At 45.1% G+C, this 16,732-nt stretch overlaps 1 protein-coding gene across 1 annotated transcript in view; it reads left to right on the top strand.

The window, feature by feature from the left end:
• The first annotated feature begins 457 nt into the window (after positions 1–457).
• Positions 458–16,732, top strand: part of LOC108576523 (transcriptional regulator Myc-B-like) — a 26,611-nt gene continuing 10,336 nt past the window's right edge. The window contains exons 1-2 of the mRNA XM_017939534.1: positions 458–499; positions 6,379–7,155. Of these exons, the coding sequence (XP_017795023.1) occupies positions 6,384–7,155 (772 nt within the window). The 5' untranslated portion in view covers positions 458–499; positions 6,379–6,383. The remainder of the gene's footprint in view (positions 500–6,378; positions 7,156–16,732) is intronic.

Here is a 16,732-nt window from a genome sequence, read left to right on the forward strand (position 1 = left end):
CGCCGAGAATGAAATTCTTTCTTTGCCTGGTAGAATACAGCAGCAGAAGTAGCAGTAGCAGTATTTCATTGTACGGCAGTCTCGACAATAAAAGAAAACGGCTGGAACGTTTATGGCCGAACGGCAGTATTACCGGCGGCTGCATCGCCTGAACGGATATATTTCTCATCGCCACACACGACATATTTTCAACGACGACGAATCGCAAAACCGTTGAACCACGGATCAGAAGAGAGCTGCGCCGTTCTTCTTTTCTTTTCTTTTAGTTTTTTGCTCAGTGCCGTGTAACAGCTCGCTCTCTCCGTGGCTCGTCCATCGTTCGAGACCGGGCCGAGAACGAAATCTATAGACGTACTACCAAAAGCGGAAAAAGAGGCAGGACGCGCCTTTACTTCATTCTATCGGTTTTGTTTCTAGCGCGAGTTCAAATCTCGCGCCAAAGTGTGTTCCACAGTGGATACTATCTTTCTTTTGGGTTACAACGCGAAGTGGCCTACAGGTTTGTACAGTGCATCTAATTTTTTTCATCGTTCTTTTCTTCTCTGTTTCTTTTTTTTCCGTCCTCCGGTTCGTGGCTTTGATTCTTGTGCCGAATTCGAAGTGACAGATATATTGTGACGTATGTAGACGCGATTGAGAACGTTCGTGTAAACGATAGAACGGCTTTCTGTGAATTTCGTCTTTCCATTTTGACAGTTCCACGCGAACGCGCCACTTGCAACCGACTCGAGGCGAATTTTCAATGAGAAATACGAGAATTTGCAAGACAAATGGACGCTAATAGACTTGTAAACATATATATGTATACATATAACATATATATATATATTCGTATTGTCGAGCGCGATGTAACATGCGCGATGGAAAATTCTGACGAATCACATTCGGCGTGCCTCCAAAGATTCGCCTAACGCTTTTTTCGGATGGAACGTAGAATTCCCGTATAAATGTCGATAAAGCAGTTCGGTTCGCAAAATATGAATTTCCTTGAATACTTTGTATTAAAAGTTATGAATTTCTTCTTTGGCAGTCAGCCGGTTCGCTCGAATTTATACCCTATTGTCTAAAAATAGGCCTCGATATACTCAATACCTAACCTCTACAGCATGTACTCTCGACTTTCGTTTTGCCGCCAAAATTCTGGCTGTTCGTTTTTTCACGCGCGATTCCCGATTTTCGTCGTTAATTCTCAATAATTGGAAAAAGTATAGAAAATACGATTTCAACATATGAAAATTATTCGAAAATAATTGTCATTTTATTTACCCGTAGTATCCGTGCACTTGGAAATTAAACACAGTGAAATATTTTAACGTCAGCTACAGATACACGTCCCGCGTTTTATTAGAAATCAACTTGAAACTCGACGTGTAACCACCACGATGCTTGACATTTCGAAAATTATTTTACCATCGGGCGTGAACTCTCATAAGCGGCAGTATTCGTACGGTTAAAGTAACACACGTCGCGTCCCATCGGGATCAATATACGCGAAAATATGTCAAGCGGTGATAGGCACGCTAACCGATATATTGCACTTTCTATCGCAACGTCGTGCAACACATCGCGCGATCTGACGTGCGTGCTTCTCTCTGGTTTTCACGAAACTCTCGAACGCTTCCCTCGAATGGTGTCGCCCTCGCACAATTAAATACGAAACAGGACCGTCATTTTTCATTTCGCTTTTGCCTGTGTTCCAAACTTCTTTCGTCCCAACGAAGAAAGCCATCGTTAATTAGAGTGCGGTAGGAAAGCTGTCAGCTCGTTACACGCTTGAACGATAATGTTCGACGGAAGTTAGCGAGCACACACACCGGCCACCTATAAAGCTGCTGCTCGTGGACCGGTTTCTCTGTTTCTCTCGGCGAGTTCGTAGGCAGAAAAGTTCGATCCATCGATCGTCGTCTCGTGGCCATGGAATGTGTTTTATACATGTATATAGTCATATGTGTGTTCATGTACATATAGATTTTCGAAAGTCTGTCTAAACGAAAGCAGTCGCGGTCTCTCTCCCGCTCTCCCTCTCTCGTCAATGTCCAATTCACCGTAACATACGAATATAATAAACGGTGCGCGAAATCAAGCATCTGTGTGCTCACGGTATATACAGTGTTCCCCGGATCAGTGTAACGGCGTTCGGAATCAAGAAGTTACACTAAACCGGGATAAGGGAACTTGTCATCGCGTTTTCGAACGCAATGTTACGAGCGCCACTTGAGCAGAGGAATCTGAGAGGGAAGGAGATAAAGATTATTTTCTGACCAAGAGAAAAGTGGGGATACGGATGTTACATTGATCCGGGGAATACTGTACAATGTCGTCCCTACCGTGCGTCGAACCAAGTGAAATTAAGTTGTTTTTTTAGTAGTTGGTGAAGTGTCACCCCGTGATAGTGTGAATTGTTAATAACAAACGCGATGCAAGTGATTTACCTATTCGTGTGGCCGGAAAAAGAAGAGCTGTCTCGATGATTCTTCGTTCGTTGGCTCTACTAAAAGAGGGAGAAACACACAACGACAGACGGTTCGATGGAATTCACGCAAGAAATTATACCCGACGTTTCTTCTGAAAACACACTCGGCACGCGGCTACCTCTCTCTCTCTCTCTTTCTCTGTCTCTCTGTTTACTACTCGACGAGGAACGCTTTTTTTTGCGCGTGCCGACCGTTCGAGAACGGTTTAACGAAAGTTTATCCCGTTTTTTTCTGTCCCTTTCCTCTGTATTTTTTTTTTTTTGTTTTTCTGGTATAACGACGAGTAACACGAAGCAATACACAACCAGTGCTTTCTTTTGCTCTCAAGGTCGTTCTAGGAAGGTGATTTCCCCTACCGACTCTTTTGTTCGATTCAGCGGTAAAGTAGTAGGGGCAAGGAGAAACGGATAATGTGTCATTGTTTTTCAACGGTGCACGTTTTTTCACGGGCAACTGAGTCACAAAGGCCACGGTCTCTCTCTCTCCCTCTCTTTCTTTCTCGCTGTCCCCTCTTCCTCTCGTTCTCTTTTTCTCTTCTTGTTGCTTATTTTTCTGGCCCTCCTAGCGGCGGCAGTTTCCGATAAGAATCTCACGTAAAACGACTCGCTCGCCATCGGAACGTCTTCGCTCGAGCGCTTGTCAAAATATTAACACCGATACATTGTACTTTGGATTTTCGATGAAATCACTATTCCAGCCCTTGTACACTCCTTCGCGAAAATACCTCGTGTAGAACTGTCTTCCTTGTCGAACTGGAACAGATGCGCACAAATTCCACTTGCTCGTGTCTCTTTGTTTTAATTTCACACTTTTAACGTCACGCTTGCGATATTCGATCACATGGCACTCGCACGAACATAACAATCTACAAAGTGAATTTCAGTTCTCGTTCCAAGTGTGTTCTATTCCGTTTAAATTATTCAAATAAAACGTCATCTGGACAATTTAACTCGTTCCCCTTTAATTCCTAATTTCGAACAGTCTATCTCTCGAGTGTGTTCACAGTTATAGTACCACTTAATACCATTGTTATTCCCCGGTTTTTCCTTCACTCGAATTTCATGTTTTCCTGTGAGGAAGGTATAAACAAACAGACGTTCCGTTCCCGCTAAAATGTTCCCGCGATAATCGTCGTTTACGTAACACAATTAATGGCGTCGCGTGGAAGAAACGAAGATCGCGAACACTCGCGAGTTGTTATCGAGGTGGGCCTAATCGAGCCCGAGCAGCGGATGTAATGTTTGCGTTAGCCTGCTGTCCGTTTTCTCTGAGTCGGTGTGTTACAGATCCGCAAAACCGATATAGCCGGTTGAATTTCGTTGAACCTGCCTGAGTCACTGTATTCGAACCACCCATATCGCGCGTTATCCCATGTGACTTTTCGATGCATACGGCGTTCCACAGGCCACCTCTGCACCTCTATTTCTTCTTTGCTCTCTCAACGAGCATTCAACGATCACACTGGTTAGAAGTGATCACGAAGAGATCGAATCATATGCCAGTGTGTTACGCGCGTCGTCGTGCAAAGTGATGCGTCATCTCGCGAAGGAATTGATTTTTCTCTGTATCACGGATACAAACTCGGGTCTTCCCAGTATGTAACACTGCTGCTCTATCCTATTTGCATTCAGACGGTTAGTTGGCAATAACTGAATCGCGATTGTGCTGTCGATATTCGTTGCTTATACGAGGTCTCGTGCTAGATCTCGAGGTACGGGTAACACGTCTGAGAGTGGAACTATCGCGAGTTACTCTCGAGAGGCAAATTTATTTATCGACAGTGCTGGCGGAGAGATGGATACTCTCGAGAGGAGCTGCCGTAAGAAACTCTCGTAGGCAATTTGGGTCTTTAGTGACCCGAGTGAAAATTTTATTCAGGTGTTTCTTCCAAACGAATTTCTATTTTCTATCTTTCTATCTTTCTATGGGTTTGATAGGTTCTCTAGAATTTTTTCAGATTCTTTGAAAGCTTCAAGCAGTAAAAAAATTGGGATCCAGTGTCCTTTAGAGAGTAAAACTCGCGAGAGAAGCTCTCAGGGGTACATTTCTACTCTCGGCGAGTTTTCTAGTGTCTAAGTGTAAAAATTTTCCTATAGAATCCTTTCCAGACTAAAACTCGCGCGAGAAGCTCTCCAGGCTACATTTCCACTCTCCAAGTTCTCTAGCGTCTGTCACTAAAAATTCTTGAAACTGCTGTCAAACAGATAACTCGCCCAATTCTCTCTCACGCAGACTCTCAGCTTTAAGGGTCTCACGTAACACCAGGTGGTTAAAATGCACCATGACCCGTTGTGTCCGTGGTTCGTTGCATAGAAAGAAAGACGCGTAACGGTCTGTCGCTCGACGAGGGAGAAAAGGAAAAAAAAAGAAAAAGGTTGCGTTGTCTAGGGACGTGTTTCGTGTGGCTGGTCGTGATTTATTCGAAGGTCGACGCACCTTGTTTCCAATGAATTCTCGATTCGTCGTTATCGATTCTATTTATTTCTTTTTTCGCCTTCCAAAGTTGCTTCTATACAACGCTTATCGACTCTGGATATGCAGTTTGCATATGTCAAACAACAAGGATTCTGCCAGAAAGTACTCTGACTCGGAGTAGGGTGGGCGTGAAATTCATTGAACGTGTCTACGGTTTTTACAATAGTACATGTTACACAAGAGTTATATGAAGCAAAAATTGTGCTTCAAGGGTCTCGTGAAGAGTGAGATCCCTGTCCACCCCTGCGCGAACAGGCCCAAAGAAACACCCAAAGGGGGCGAGTCACCCCCATCGAGCGCCGTGGGCCTGGCTTCAAGATGCTCGCTTCACCGTCTTCGGGACGGATTTTCTCGCAATTCGTCGGTGTATTTCTCGTAAGACGTGTAGGTACACGTTAGAAGTGGTACATATTCTTCCTGGTTTTCTTTTTGTGCATTCGCCGATACTGATTTTGTCGCGCGGTTTAGCGGCGTCGCTTTTTACAGAGGCGCGGCAAAAAAGCGCGCGAAGTGATACGTCGGCAGCGAAGGACGTCTATTTTTAATACGTACACGCGCGCCAGTTACGACCTCTGTTCATATTTTCATAGCATTAACTGTATTCGTTTCGCTGATTCCCGTGATAATGCGTGTTACAACACGCGGTGCAATACCGAACGGTTAGTATACGGTGCTTCACGGTGAAGCAACACGTAACTGTGCGCGGAGAAGGAGAAATGGATCCTTCTGCATGGGACGATTAGCTGGATGATTGACGGAGGGGATCGAAATTCGTTTAAAATCGTGTAGTAACGTAGAGAAACGTATGTACTTTCAACTTTTCTCTTTCGATCCGAGTAATAATACACTCTTACATCTCCCTTTCCATTTTTCTCTTCTAATAGTAGGTATTTTCGTCACTTCGTGTTCGGTTCGAATCAGTTCGTCTATATTTCGTTGTACCAATATTTACGTTAACACGTTCGCTACTTACGTGTGACTCACCAATTCCCACGATAGAACGGTATTGTAAATACGTCATACGAAATGCACAGTTTGAGTATTTAATCAGGTGTGTACAAGTAGAGGAATCCGTGTGAAACTGATAAAAATATAGATATTAACACATTGCTGACGGTGCACCATGAAATGACACCATTTGACATGTGTAGTTTTTCAAAAATAATTCATTCGATAATAGAGGTGTAGACGATGCTAAGCAGTTGAAAAACGGACGATGACCGCTAACAGTTTAGCAACAAAGGGCGCGAATTCGCATTTCCCGTCAACAATGTGTTAACAACGTGAATCGAAATAATTGAAAGGATAGGGAACGATGCTCGGGCAAAACCGTGGTAGCGAACGTGTTGAAAGTGAGATAATCAATTTCTAAAAAAAAAAAAAAAAAGAAAAAAAAAAGAGAAATACAGTGTGGTTGGTATCCCTTCAGGCGATATGCCGGTGCCAGTTTGGGGTTGCTCTGATCTGGGCCTGTTGGACGAGCCCCTGGACACCGCGACAGTGGTGTCCGACGACATATGGAAGAAGTTCGACCTAGACTTCCCGCTGGACCGAGTGGACGCCCACTCGGAAATGTATCACGAGCGCACCTTCGACGACGGCGTCCTACCGGACCTGCTTTACGACAAGATGACCTGCCTGGCGTCCCGCGAGATACGTCATCACGACTGTATGTGGGCAGGCCTGTGCATCAGCAAAGAACATAACAGGACGTTACCCGCGAAGAAGGACTCGCAGATCCATAAAAAGGTACCAGCCGGTCGAAGTGTTCTGATATCTAAAGCCAGTGTCGCTCAAACAGGGAGCTTGATGCCTACCAACCAGCAACAGGCCCAGCAACAACAGTGTCGTGCAAAAAATTTGGAGAGCGACGGCGATTCCACAAGGCCGGAAACACCGCAAAGTTCCAGTTCCGACACAGAAACAGAGGACGAGGGTCCGTTCTTCAGACACGATCAGATCAATATACACGAGAAACTGTCCGAGTGCATGTCAGACGGGACGACACCGAAGGCTGCTCCAGTGAGCGAGGTCACCGGTCAGCTGGTCAGGTTCCACGACAGGAGGAAAGAGGACGACGAGAGTCAGTGTCAAGTGCACAGGGAAACCAATATCAGGAACACCCTCAGTGACCATTGCTATCACCTGAATCAGCCGATCGGCAAGAACCTAGAACACCTTGGCGTGCAGACACCCTCCGATTCCGGTGAGTCACTATTTTATTCTTATATATTTCAGCGATCTTACTTTCTTTCGCCATCCACGTCATCGCACGTCAACAAGAGCACAAAAAGAAAGTCACGTCTAATTTTACAATCAAATTTAATTAACCGCATACACCCTCGACGCAGTTGCTTATTTCCTCGAGCGATTCAAGTACAGTTCACACGGTTCGGTTGCGATTATTTTATTTTCATAGGTTAAACATGGTGTACCGATTTACTATGAAATTTAAACGCTGTATTTTCCTCTGTGTGTCGGGATACACGTTTTATCTTACGCATCCGCCAAAGGATCAACTAGTTTATTCATCTGGTTCTTTTGTGCCCTCCTAACGGAGGCAGCAAGGTCGAACTAAGGATCCTCTTAATCGAGTGCAATTGACGGCACGGCACTTCGGGAGAAGAGTGCAGTTCGCCGAATTCGGCATACCCGCATGAGTATGCTAATCGTGGTCTCGGTTATTCGTCATTCGCCGCGGCAGCAACCGTGAATGCGACACAATCGAGAAAAGAAACTCGTTTTCGAGCGAGTTCGGAGGTCGGTAACGCTAACGTCCCCAAGCTCGACAACCAACTTCTTTCTTTCGCTCTTCTGTTCTGCAAGCAGAAAAGGGAGAGAGAGAGAAACCCGTGAGAATTTCAACCGGTGCTGCTTTCTCTCTCTCTCTGTATCCCGAAAAACCTGAACGCTCGGTGTGTATCACATAACAATGTTTCGTGTTTGTGCAAGCAATTTGGTTGCACACTAGTGTGTGCACTCTCGAAGACGAATTTTTCATCTCTCTCTCTCTCTCTCTCTTGCACCTCTCGTTTTTATTTCTCCTTTTCGTTTAGCGTACAGGTACAAGGACAGGGGGGGGGATCCTTTTGTCGTTTCGCGCTGCACAATTTTTGCATTGTCAAGGTAATCCGTCGTTGCTGCCGGACAGAGACGTTTTTGTTCCAAAAAGGGTGTCATTTTTCAAGCACACACGCGTCGCGGTGGTTTCCCCGCGGAAAAGTGTACAATGTGTACGAAGCGTGTGTGGTTCGAACCGATAAAGAAAACAATCGAAGCTCCTCTCCTGCACACGAGAATCCCTCGTCGGTGTAGTAGTTGTGCATCGCGAATCCTTGCGAGAATAGTTTACAACCGATATATTCCAATATACTATGAACCGCTTCGAGAACGAGATATACACACTCCTTCGCCGTTCGTGTTCACTTTTATAGCGGCGAAGGTTACACGCGAGAACATACACTAAACACTGAATGCAAGTGTAATTTAATTGCCGTGTACGCGACGACGATCATTTGCTCTCAATGACGAGGATGATCGCTATCGGACGAAAGAGCGACGACTTGGTTGCTTCATTTTGTCGCGTGATTATCGTTGATAAATCTTGCATTTAGAATATTACGCCAACGGATGAATTGTTTTGTTTTTCTTTTGTATAAAAATAAAAAAATGATGGTAGTAGAATAAAAAAGTGTGACTGTATTCTGTTTCACGCGCGAGGAACGAGATATTAATAACTGTATTTATAGCGTGTCGTATTAAAAAAAAAAAGTATTTAGGAGATCAGCTCTACTTAGAGTCACGTTGCATATCTAATACCCTAAATAGCAAGATGGTTCAGTTGTTGCTTAAATACCTAATAAATGTATTACCATATTGAAGATTACGCAGCACACCTTCTGTGTTATATAGATTGAATTACAAACGAAGCAATATTCAGCAACAAAAGCAGTTTTCTAGCCGTTTACGATAAATTTAGCTGACCCATTTGATAAAACGAAATCTACGCAACAGTGCTGAATTACCGTTCTAATCAGACGCATTACGTTAGCCCCGTGTATGCGTTAACGAATATTTGCTTTCTCCCCCATACATTCTCATATATCAATACGTCTTATTTATGTTCTTTATGTCTTTCAAGCTCGTGTGGCTTGAACGAACGAACGAGTTTTCGTACGATTTGATTCGTTGTTAATTCGTAAACGAGATGATTTATTAATCTTCGAGCTTTCTGGAGAAAGTTCGGAAAGTGGACAAAATGGTGTTAGTTCAACTTACAGACCAAGTGAACATTGTTCAGTAAAAAGTGCTGCCTTCACTTTTAATCGTCAAATACTTAACTCCTTAACTCAAGAGAGACTCTTAGGAAGAAAGTTAAAAAGGGACGAGATATAATTGTCACAACTATGACGTAGGGTTGTGTATCCCTTGTTTTAAAGATTCAAAAAACACCGGTGAAATATAAATTTTTTTACCGTAATTCGTAATTTTATCAGACTGTCAAAGGGTTACCTTCTCCCCTTGTAGTAACGAGTCAGACACAGATCCTGGTCAAGGTGCGACAAAAACAGTTATGTCGGTATTAAAAATTAATTTCGTTTCAATTCGTAAGTCTGAAGTTTACCAAATGTAATTGATCTCTGATACATTCAAAAAATCCTATAGATCTTTCTCTCATAAAGGAAAACGACATTCGCTATTCACTACACGAATACGAACAAATGGTGCATACTCGTACACACACGATTGCGTTTTATAGCATCGGTATTTGACACACAGATGCAAAAACACCAAACGTGTGCGCGTAAGTAGAATCACACTCACGAGGCGGTGTTTCGCGAAGTAGCGGTGGGTGCGCGCGCAGAAAAATGCAGGCGCGACGCGCGAATTCCTCGAGTGGTCATTCGGATTGTCTGGTCTGTGTGGCAGCTCCTCGCGATTAGGTTTCCAGCGGTCGGTTTTCAGGGCTCGTCACGTATAGCTTCCTCCTCGTAGCCCAGTGGAGACGTCGTTCCGTCACGTGCCTTGTCCGCTTGGTCTAACTATAGGTGATTCCGAGAGAGAGAGAGAGAGAGAGAGAGTGAGATAGTTAGGTTAGGTTAGAACGGTTTGGCGCGACTCGCATAATTCGTTTGGATCCCCCGTATATACCGGCGAGTAGTGCTGCAGCGGCAGCGTGGTTTTCGTCGGCGAAAATTGTGCCGTTTGCCACCTGAAAATACGTTGCGCCACATGGCGACATCCAAAGACGTCGCTCTATAGATACAGAGAATGCGCACGTACATGCTCGCACCGGCGCGGCGACGCTCTGGACAGCTTGGTGTACGTGGCTCGTATGATAGGAGAGCATGACGAGGAAAGAGTCGCGCAACGACCGCGCCGCACACACGTGAATGCCGCTTGCAATCGCCGCGTGCACGTGTGCGCCGACACTTAACGCGCGCGCACGTGACCCGACGCTTAACCGGCGCACCGCCCCTTTTCTTCTGATTGCACATCAAATCGAACTATAGCACACACACCCCGCGTGTATTGGTGCTCTCCTCGCTATTCCTCTGCGTCATGCTTACGATGCGCGCTCGATGCATTCTGACATTTCGAACGCTATTATAGGACAACTTTTCGCGTCCTTTTCCGGTGTTTTCGAGGTTAGTTTCATTTTTCAGGGATCGTCTTCTGAATCGACGACTTCGTTGCAATTTCACTTGTTTGGTTGGTTTTTCGATGGGACCACGGTGGTCATCGGTCACCGGAGGACCTCGAATAAAATGAATATCGTCAACTGAAAATTTCCAACATCATAACGACGATAACGAGACGATATTTTGGCCCCTTGAGCAAAACGTGTTAAACTTCGAATGACTGATGCAGGGTCACCAGTGACCCGGACGTTAGTTTTGACTTGTTTGTATTATTTTGAACAATAGAATGCCTAGTCAGTGGTTTCGTGGATTCCAGTACCGGGTCATATTTGACCCGGCCATCCGCTATCCAAGAAAGGAACGTTAGAATTGAAGAATTTTTAACGTATCTTTCTTACTCTTTTTTTCTGAAATTCTGTGCATATTTATGGTAGAATATGCCGCTTCCATTGGCCAAGTCAAGAATCGTACAAAGGTGTATTCTCGTCTTTAATTACGAATGACTTAACTGTCAATACTGACCGAAGGAAGCCCCGTTGCGTTTACTTAGCACAATCGCGGACGTGATTTGTAAAGACCGACTAAATCGGGAGACCGAGTAATTGACTGTAACGTTTGATCGACGCGATTGAATTTCCCGAGTGAACGAAACGAAACGAACGATGGAACACACGAGCGACGAAGAAACCAGACAATTCCCGAGCGAGAACGTCTATAGTTTGGATTTTTACGAAAGTTGTACACAGTGCTGACCATCGAAGTATTTCGCAACAGACTTCGACCTCCTCCATATTTCTTCCTGACGTCGATTCGAAAAATCTGCAGAAAAGAATGGTAATTTGCTTGCAGTTCGTTAGTTCGATGAGCTCTTCTTGGTACTACTGCAGGTAATAAGGGTCTACACGGTAAAAGGAACCCTTCTCATGGACAGCACTGTTGTACGTCGTTTCCTGATCGGCTCAGAGCTTAATGGATCAAGAAGACAGCACCGTGCGACCGGACACACCGTAGATTCGGCCTTCGTGTTGTCGTGTCACCGTTCGTAATTGGTAATTGCCAGGGCCACGACTTGCAAATGGCTACTTTTGACCGCGGCCAGACAGGTCAGTGAAACGACGAGAAACCGGTGCACGGCGTGACTTCGTTAAACGCTATTAATGATTACTTAACGCCGCTTTCAGAAGAGACACTAACGAGTGTGTGCCCATTATCGTACGATCGAAGAGAAATAAAAAAGATATCATCGATTCTCGTCCGACTTCTCTGGGATTAGCATACGACAAAATTAAAACTTCTAAAAACCGCGAAAACTTCTAAAAACGACGGGACATTCGTGTCTCTGGGAGTGGTATAATCAGCTCTCACTTTTGCGTAACCTAAGATTACGAGGCTTGGCCTCGTTTCCAACGAGAAAGCACCCATTTTTGATTATCTGCCGGGGACCTCTGCACCACTGGCCTCTCTCTCCCTTCTCACTTCCATATATATTCGATTCGTTTGAAAGTTCACGAGATTATTTTTTTCACTTTGCACTTTTTCTCATTAACGCGATATGAGGCAACAATGCCGATAAGAAATCATTTCTTCACCTCTTTTTTTTCTCTTTATTCACCCGATTGCTGCCTCTGTGACGTAGATAATACAAAGGTTTATCGTCGTCGTGTTCGTTTGCTCCGGGTCGTTTGGAATTCACGATCGGCAAAAGAACCATTCTTATTCAACGAAGAATAGGCTAGACGGTGGTGGTGGTGGCTATAGACGATTTTGCTCAATCGCGGAGCGCGTGCTTTAAATTGAGCAATTCCCGGCGGGAGAGACAAGGTAAAAGTCAGGGTTGCTGCACCGGAGAAGCATGACGGGCAACGCATGCGCGCATCTTTTTCATGCAAGCGGTACGTTGCGAACTAGGGGGCTGCGCCACGCTGCGTGACGTCGGCGGTATCTGACCGGTCATTTACTGCCGGCCAGCTTACATACAACTACCTTTTCCTACACAACGTCCAGAATCCCCTCAAGTGGCTGCTTTAACTCGTCTCTTCTCTCTCTCTCTTTCTCTTTGTCCACCGGTAAAAAGCAGAGTAGGTAGGTACATTTGCAAAAAAAAAAAAAAGGAACAACGTATAGAAAATGACGGAAAAATGGTGAAACGACCTGAAATCGACGAAAGGGGAAAACGAATAACTTTCGGTTCGTTCAACGTTGCATTTTACCTGACGCACTCGCGGATGCACGAGAGCGTGTGTGCAGGTGTACACCCGGCGGAGCAGGATCGTCGGAGCATGCGCAGTTAATCGCGCGGGAACTCGAAGGTCACGCGGTACCAAGTGACGTCAATCGATAGCCGGCCGGCCGGCCGGTCGCTGCTTGCGGTCAAGCGTGGGACCCCGCCGCGGCGGTGGTTTAAATGGTCGCCGGAATGCGGTTAAGCCTTTTTGCCATTCGCGCCGCAGTCGCGTTGGCCGCGGTGAGGGATACTCCAGTAGCGTGTTACGCGGGCACCGTGCCCCCTCGGCATCTCTCCTTCCAATCCAATATCGATTTTCGATTTCATCGATCCGTATCATTTTATCATAACCGACGACACGTAGATTTTCACTTTTCGTCTAAAATAGTAATTTTGCTTTTCATTCACTCGAAGCGAATTAAACAAGTGATACTCGAATTTTTTGGTCGTTTTCCGCAGGAATTTTTATATTTCGTTTTTTAAATTGAATTTTTGTAAAAAAAAAAAAAAAATGTTCAGCATATAAACATTTGTTTTTTCTTTTTCTATTTTGCAAGGTATTTTCTTAGAATCTTTATCTATCACAGTGATTCACTTCTAGTATGCAATGCGTATCTACGAATGTCGTTTGAACAGAAAAATTTTGTTTAAATAATACCGAGAGATCGCGCTTACCGCACAGTTACACCGAGGAATTATCTTCCGCGTGCCACGCTGTTAGCACGTATTTAGAGTCATAAAATATCGTGCTGGCAATACGAATATTTGCATAATGTATACACAAAGTATTCTTTGCGTTCTTGACGCAATTTCATCGTCAAAGGCCGTCGTCTATCCCGCTCGCGCGACCGAGAACATGTGACAGCACGACGGGAACATCCGTATCGCACTTCATTTTTCTTTCTCTTTCCCCCCGTGTATTCGTTGCACTCTTTGATCGGACGATGTTATCTACACTTGTGTGACTTAAGTGCGGCGCCAACTGCAGCTGCTTAGCGCCGTTAATTACGTAAACATCGATAAATACCGCGTAAACCTCAATTGCAAAACCCGGACAGATCGAGGAAAAAGAGAGGGATTCTCGTTACGGAAAGTGCAATCGCCGGGAGATTCCTCGAAGTTGTTGTGCCTCGTTGACTCTATCGAAGCAACGCTTCCAATGGATTAATCATACCGGCGAAACTCCCGCGTTGCACACACTTTGAAAAATCAATTTTCTCACCGGAGAATACGCGCGGCCAATCGATTCTCGGAAGCTAGCTAGCTCGACTCCGGTCGCAAACCGTGTATTTTACCGCGGAAACGTCGTGCCTAGAAATCGTAGGAGTGGTCTATCAGGCCTATTAAGAATCTTCATCGACTCTGTAATACCACGGCACACGAAGGTCACACCAAGAGTCCTACTTTTACGTCTGAAGCGACGAAAAGTAAAATATGCGGCAGCGATACCTCTTCTTTTTTCTTCTTTTTCGTCCCCTGAATCTGCCGTACGGTTGATATTTTAATTGACCAACGGAGTTTCTCTTCGATCGTTAAATTTGCATAGTATTTCAAACGATGAAATTTCAAATTTGATATCCAGCCTGGATAAGAGAGAGAGGAAGGGGGAGAGAAAGAAGAAGGTATCTCGTTGTATATTCCGCATTTATAAAACGCTTCTCAGTAACACGACGCGAGTATTTTTTCTAATTCGTAACATGAAATTGAACGGTAGTGTCGCCCGATCGGGTGTAACTTTCCCCCCACGGCGGGTTACCGTGTTTCCTGCCGATCCTCTCGAGTTTCTTCATTGTAACGAGGTGTCAGGGCATATTGGTACGATCCTGTGATCCCCGGACACATTCAACGAAGAGACGCCGGCTCGTCTTACGTCTGGACCTTTCTTTTTCGTGGTATTCGCACACACAACCCCGCCCGAGCCTCTCCTTTTCCATCGATGGTAGGACGACGACGGCGAGGAGCTCTCCGGACTTTGTTCGGTTCCCCATGCAAATTCCCCTCCCTGGTTAGAGGTTCCAGGAAAATCGCGGTGGCACGGTGTGGAACGCGAGCGAGAAAGAGAAAAGAGGATGAGGACACAGAGAGGGCCCGGCTATGACGCTCATAAAAATGTACGCGTCGTCGTCGTTTCGCCGCTATCGATGGGCTCGCTGGATTCTGGAATTCAGTGGGTGCAGCATGTGTGCACCGGAGATAGATACATACGCGAAGCACGCTACTTCTACCTGGCGACCGACCACCACCGGGTCGGACCCCAACGCGAGTTTCGTTTTCAGCGAATCGGCGAAAGCGCCAACCCAGCCAGACAGACACACACGGTCGAAGAAAGTTGGTGGCGCGCGGCCACCAAACGAAATTCGCGGTATCATTTTCACTTTGACCATTTTCCTCCTCTTCACGGTCTGAATCGGTTCGCGCCAGTTACCAGCGGTGTTCCTCAACTCCTCGTCGTTACGTTCGCGACCAATCTGAGAGATCCGATACCGTGTATCGCCTACACCGATGCCTCGTGTGTGCTCATTTTAGTCGTACTACTCTCTTCCAACGTAGGAAAGGGAGGAAAACGTGGATCAATCGGGGGGGCCGGTTTCCTACGATTGAAATAAACTTTATCCGACCGTGTGTTTGACCGACGTGGATTGCATTCTGATAATTTTCAAACGCAGTTTCACCGTGAACAACACGCGTGTAACGGTCCTCGGCGTGTTATTGCGAAACAATTCTCAGCTTCGCGATATCGGGCTTTGTACGCAGGTGGGTTTGGCATCTCTCTAAGGTATTGGTTAACATTCTACGTAAGTATAAGCTTGTAGCCGACCGTTTTCCCGCTCTCTTTCTCTTTTCCTCGTTGTCACGTTCCTCGCCTCTCCCCCACCTTCTCCGCCTCCTCCTCGCGGCGGGTTGGGGCTCTCTTTCGCCGAGAGGCGTCTATAATTATGCCTTTCCCTCGGGAGCAAGTGGGCGCCTATTTTTGCGCGGGAACACTCCGCCGTTGTACGTATAAGTGCATCTCCGGCTGTGACGTAATTCATTCATTCATTCATTAAGTTCGGCCGCGTGGGAGAGGCCGCTGCTCTGATAAGTACCGTAGCAAAAGCGTTAGGTCACTCTTAGGACTTTTACTTTGTTCCGGGCTTTTTAAATTAACGTTCTACTTCCCGCTCCAATTGATCTTCAAGACCATTTTCTTTTTCTTTTTTTTTTAATTAAAATTAACGCGTTTCCTGGGATCTCGTTTAATAGTAAAATCTCTGTGTTTCGCTTTGAAATCGTACCTCGACAAAGAATTGTCATAACCGAAAAAATACTAGATATCTTAATTTTAATTCTCTTTTTTAAATATTTTTAATAGTCGAAAACATATGGTACAGTATGTGTAGAGAAAAGAGTGTACCTGTGTTACGAAGTACTGACAATCTCAATTTTGACAAGACAAGGTTTTAAGATTTTTCAAAATTTGATCTGTGGTTTTTTCGTACCTTAATTATACACCTGCAATGACTCGCTACACTTTCAACGAGCCTGTTACAGTCACTTCAAACAGGTCACTATACAAGTATTCCACACTTGCAAAAGAGTTATATAATTAGTTACAATGAGCAATTGTATTCGGCACTGACATTTTGCTACCGAACTGGAAACGTTTGCAAAATTATTACGACAGTGTCTAATAAAATTCATTTGGTTGAGCAAGCTTAGGCGATGACATGGAAAAGACGTACCTACTTTTAGGTTACCGAAACGTGAAACGCGTTAATACAGTTCATTTCGTGTAATTTTGAAACGCAAAGGGAACGGAATATATTAATCTCTGGTCATTTTTTTTCTATATCGAACTGCTGGTCGACGAACCAGGATGCCTCGTCTCTCCTGCACCAAGAATTAGGAGGTCAGACGCCGAAATGTCAGACTGGCAA

This window comes from Habropoda laboriosa, unplaced genomic scaffold (assembly GCF_001263275.1).
Source record: "Habropoda laboriosa isolate 0110345459 unplaced genomic scaffold, ASM126327v1 scaffold411, whole genome shotgun sequence".
Lineage (NCBI taxonomy): Eukaryota > Metazoa > Arthropoda > Insecta > Hymenoptera > Apidae > Habropoda > Habropoda laboriosa.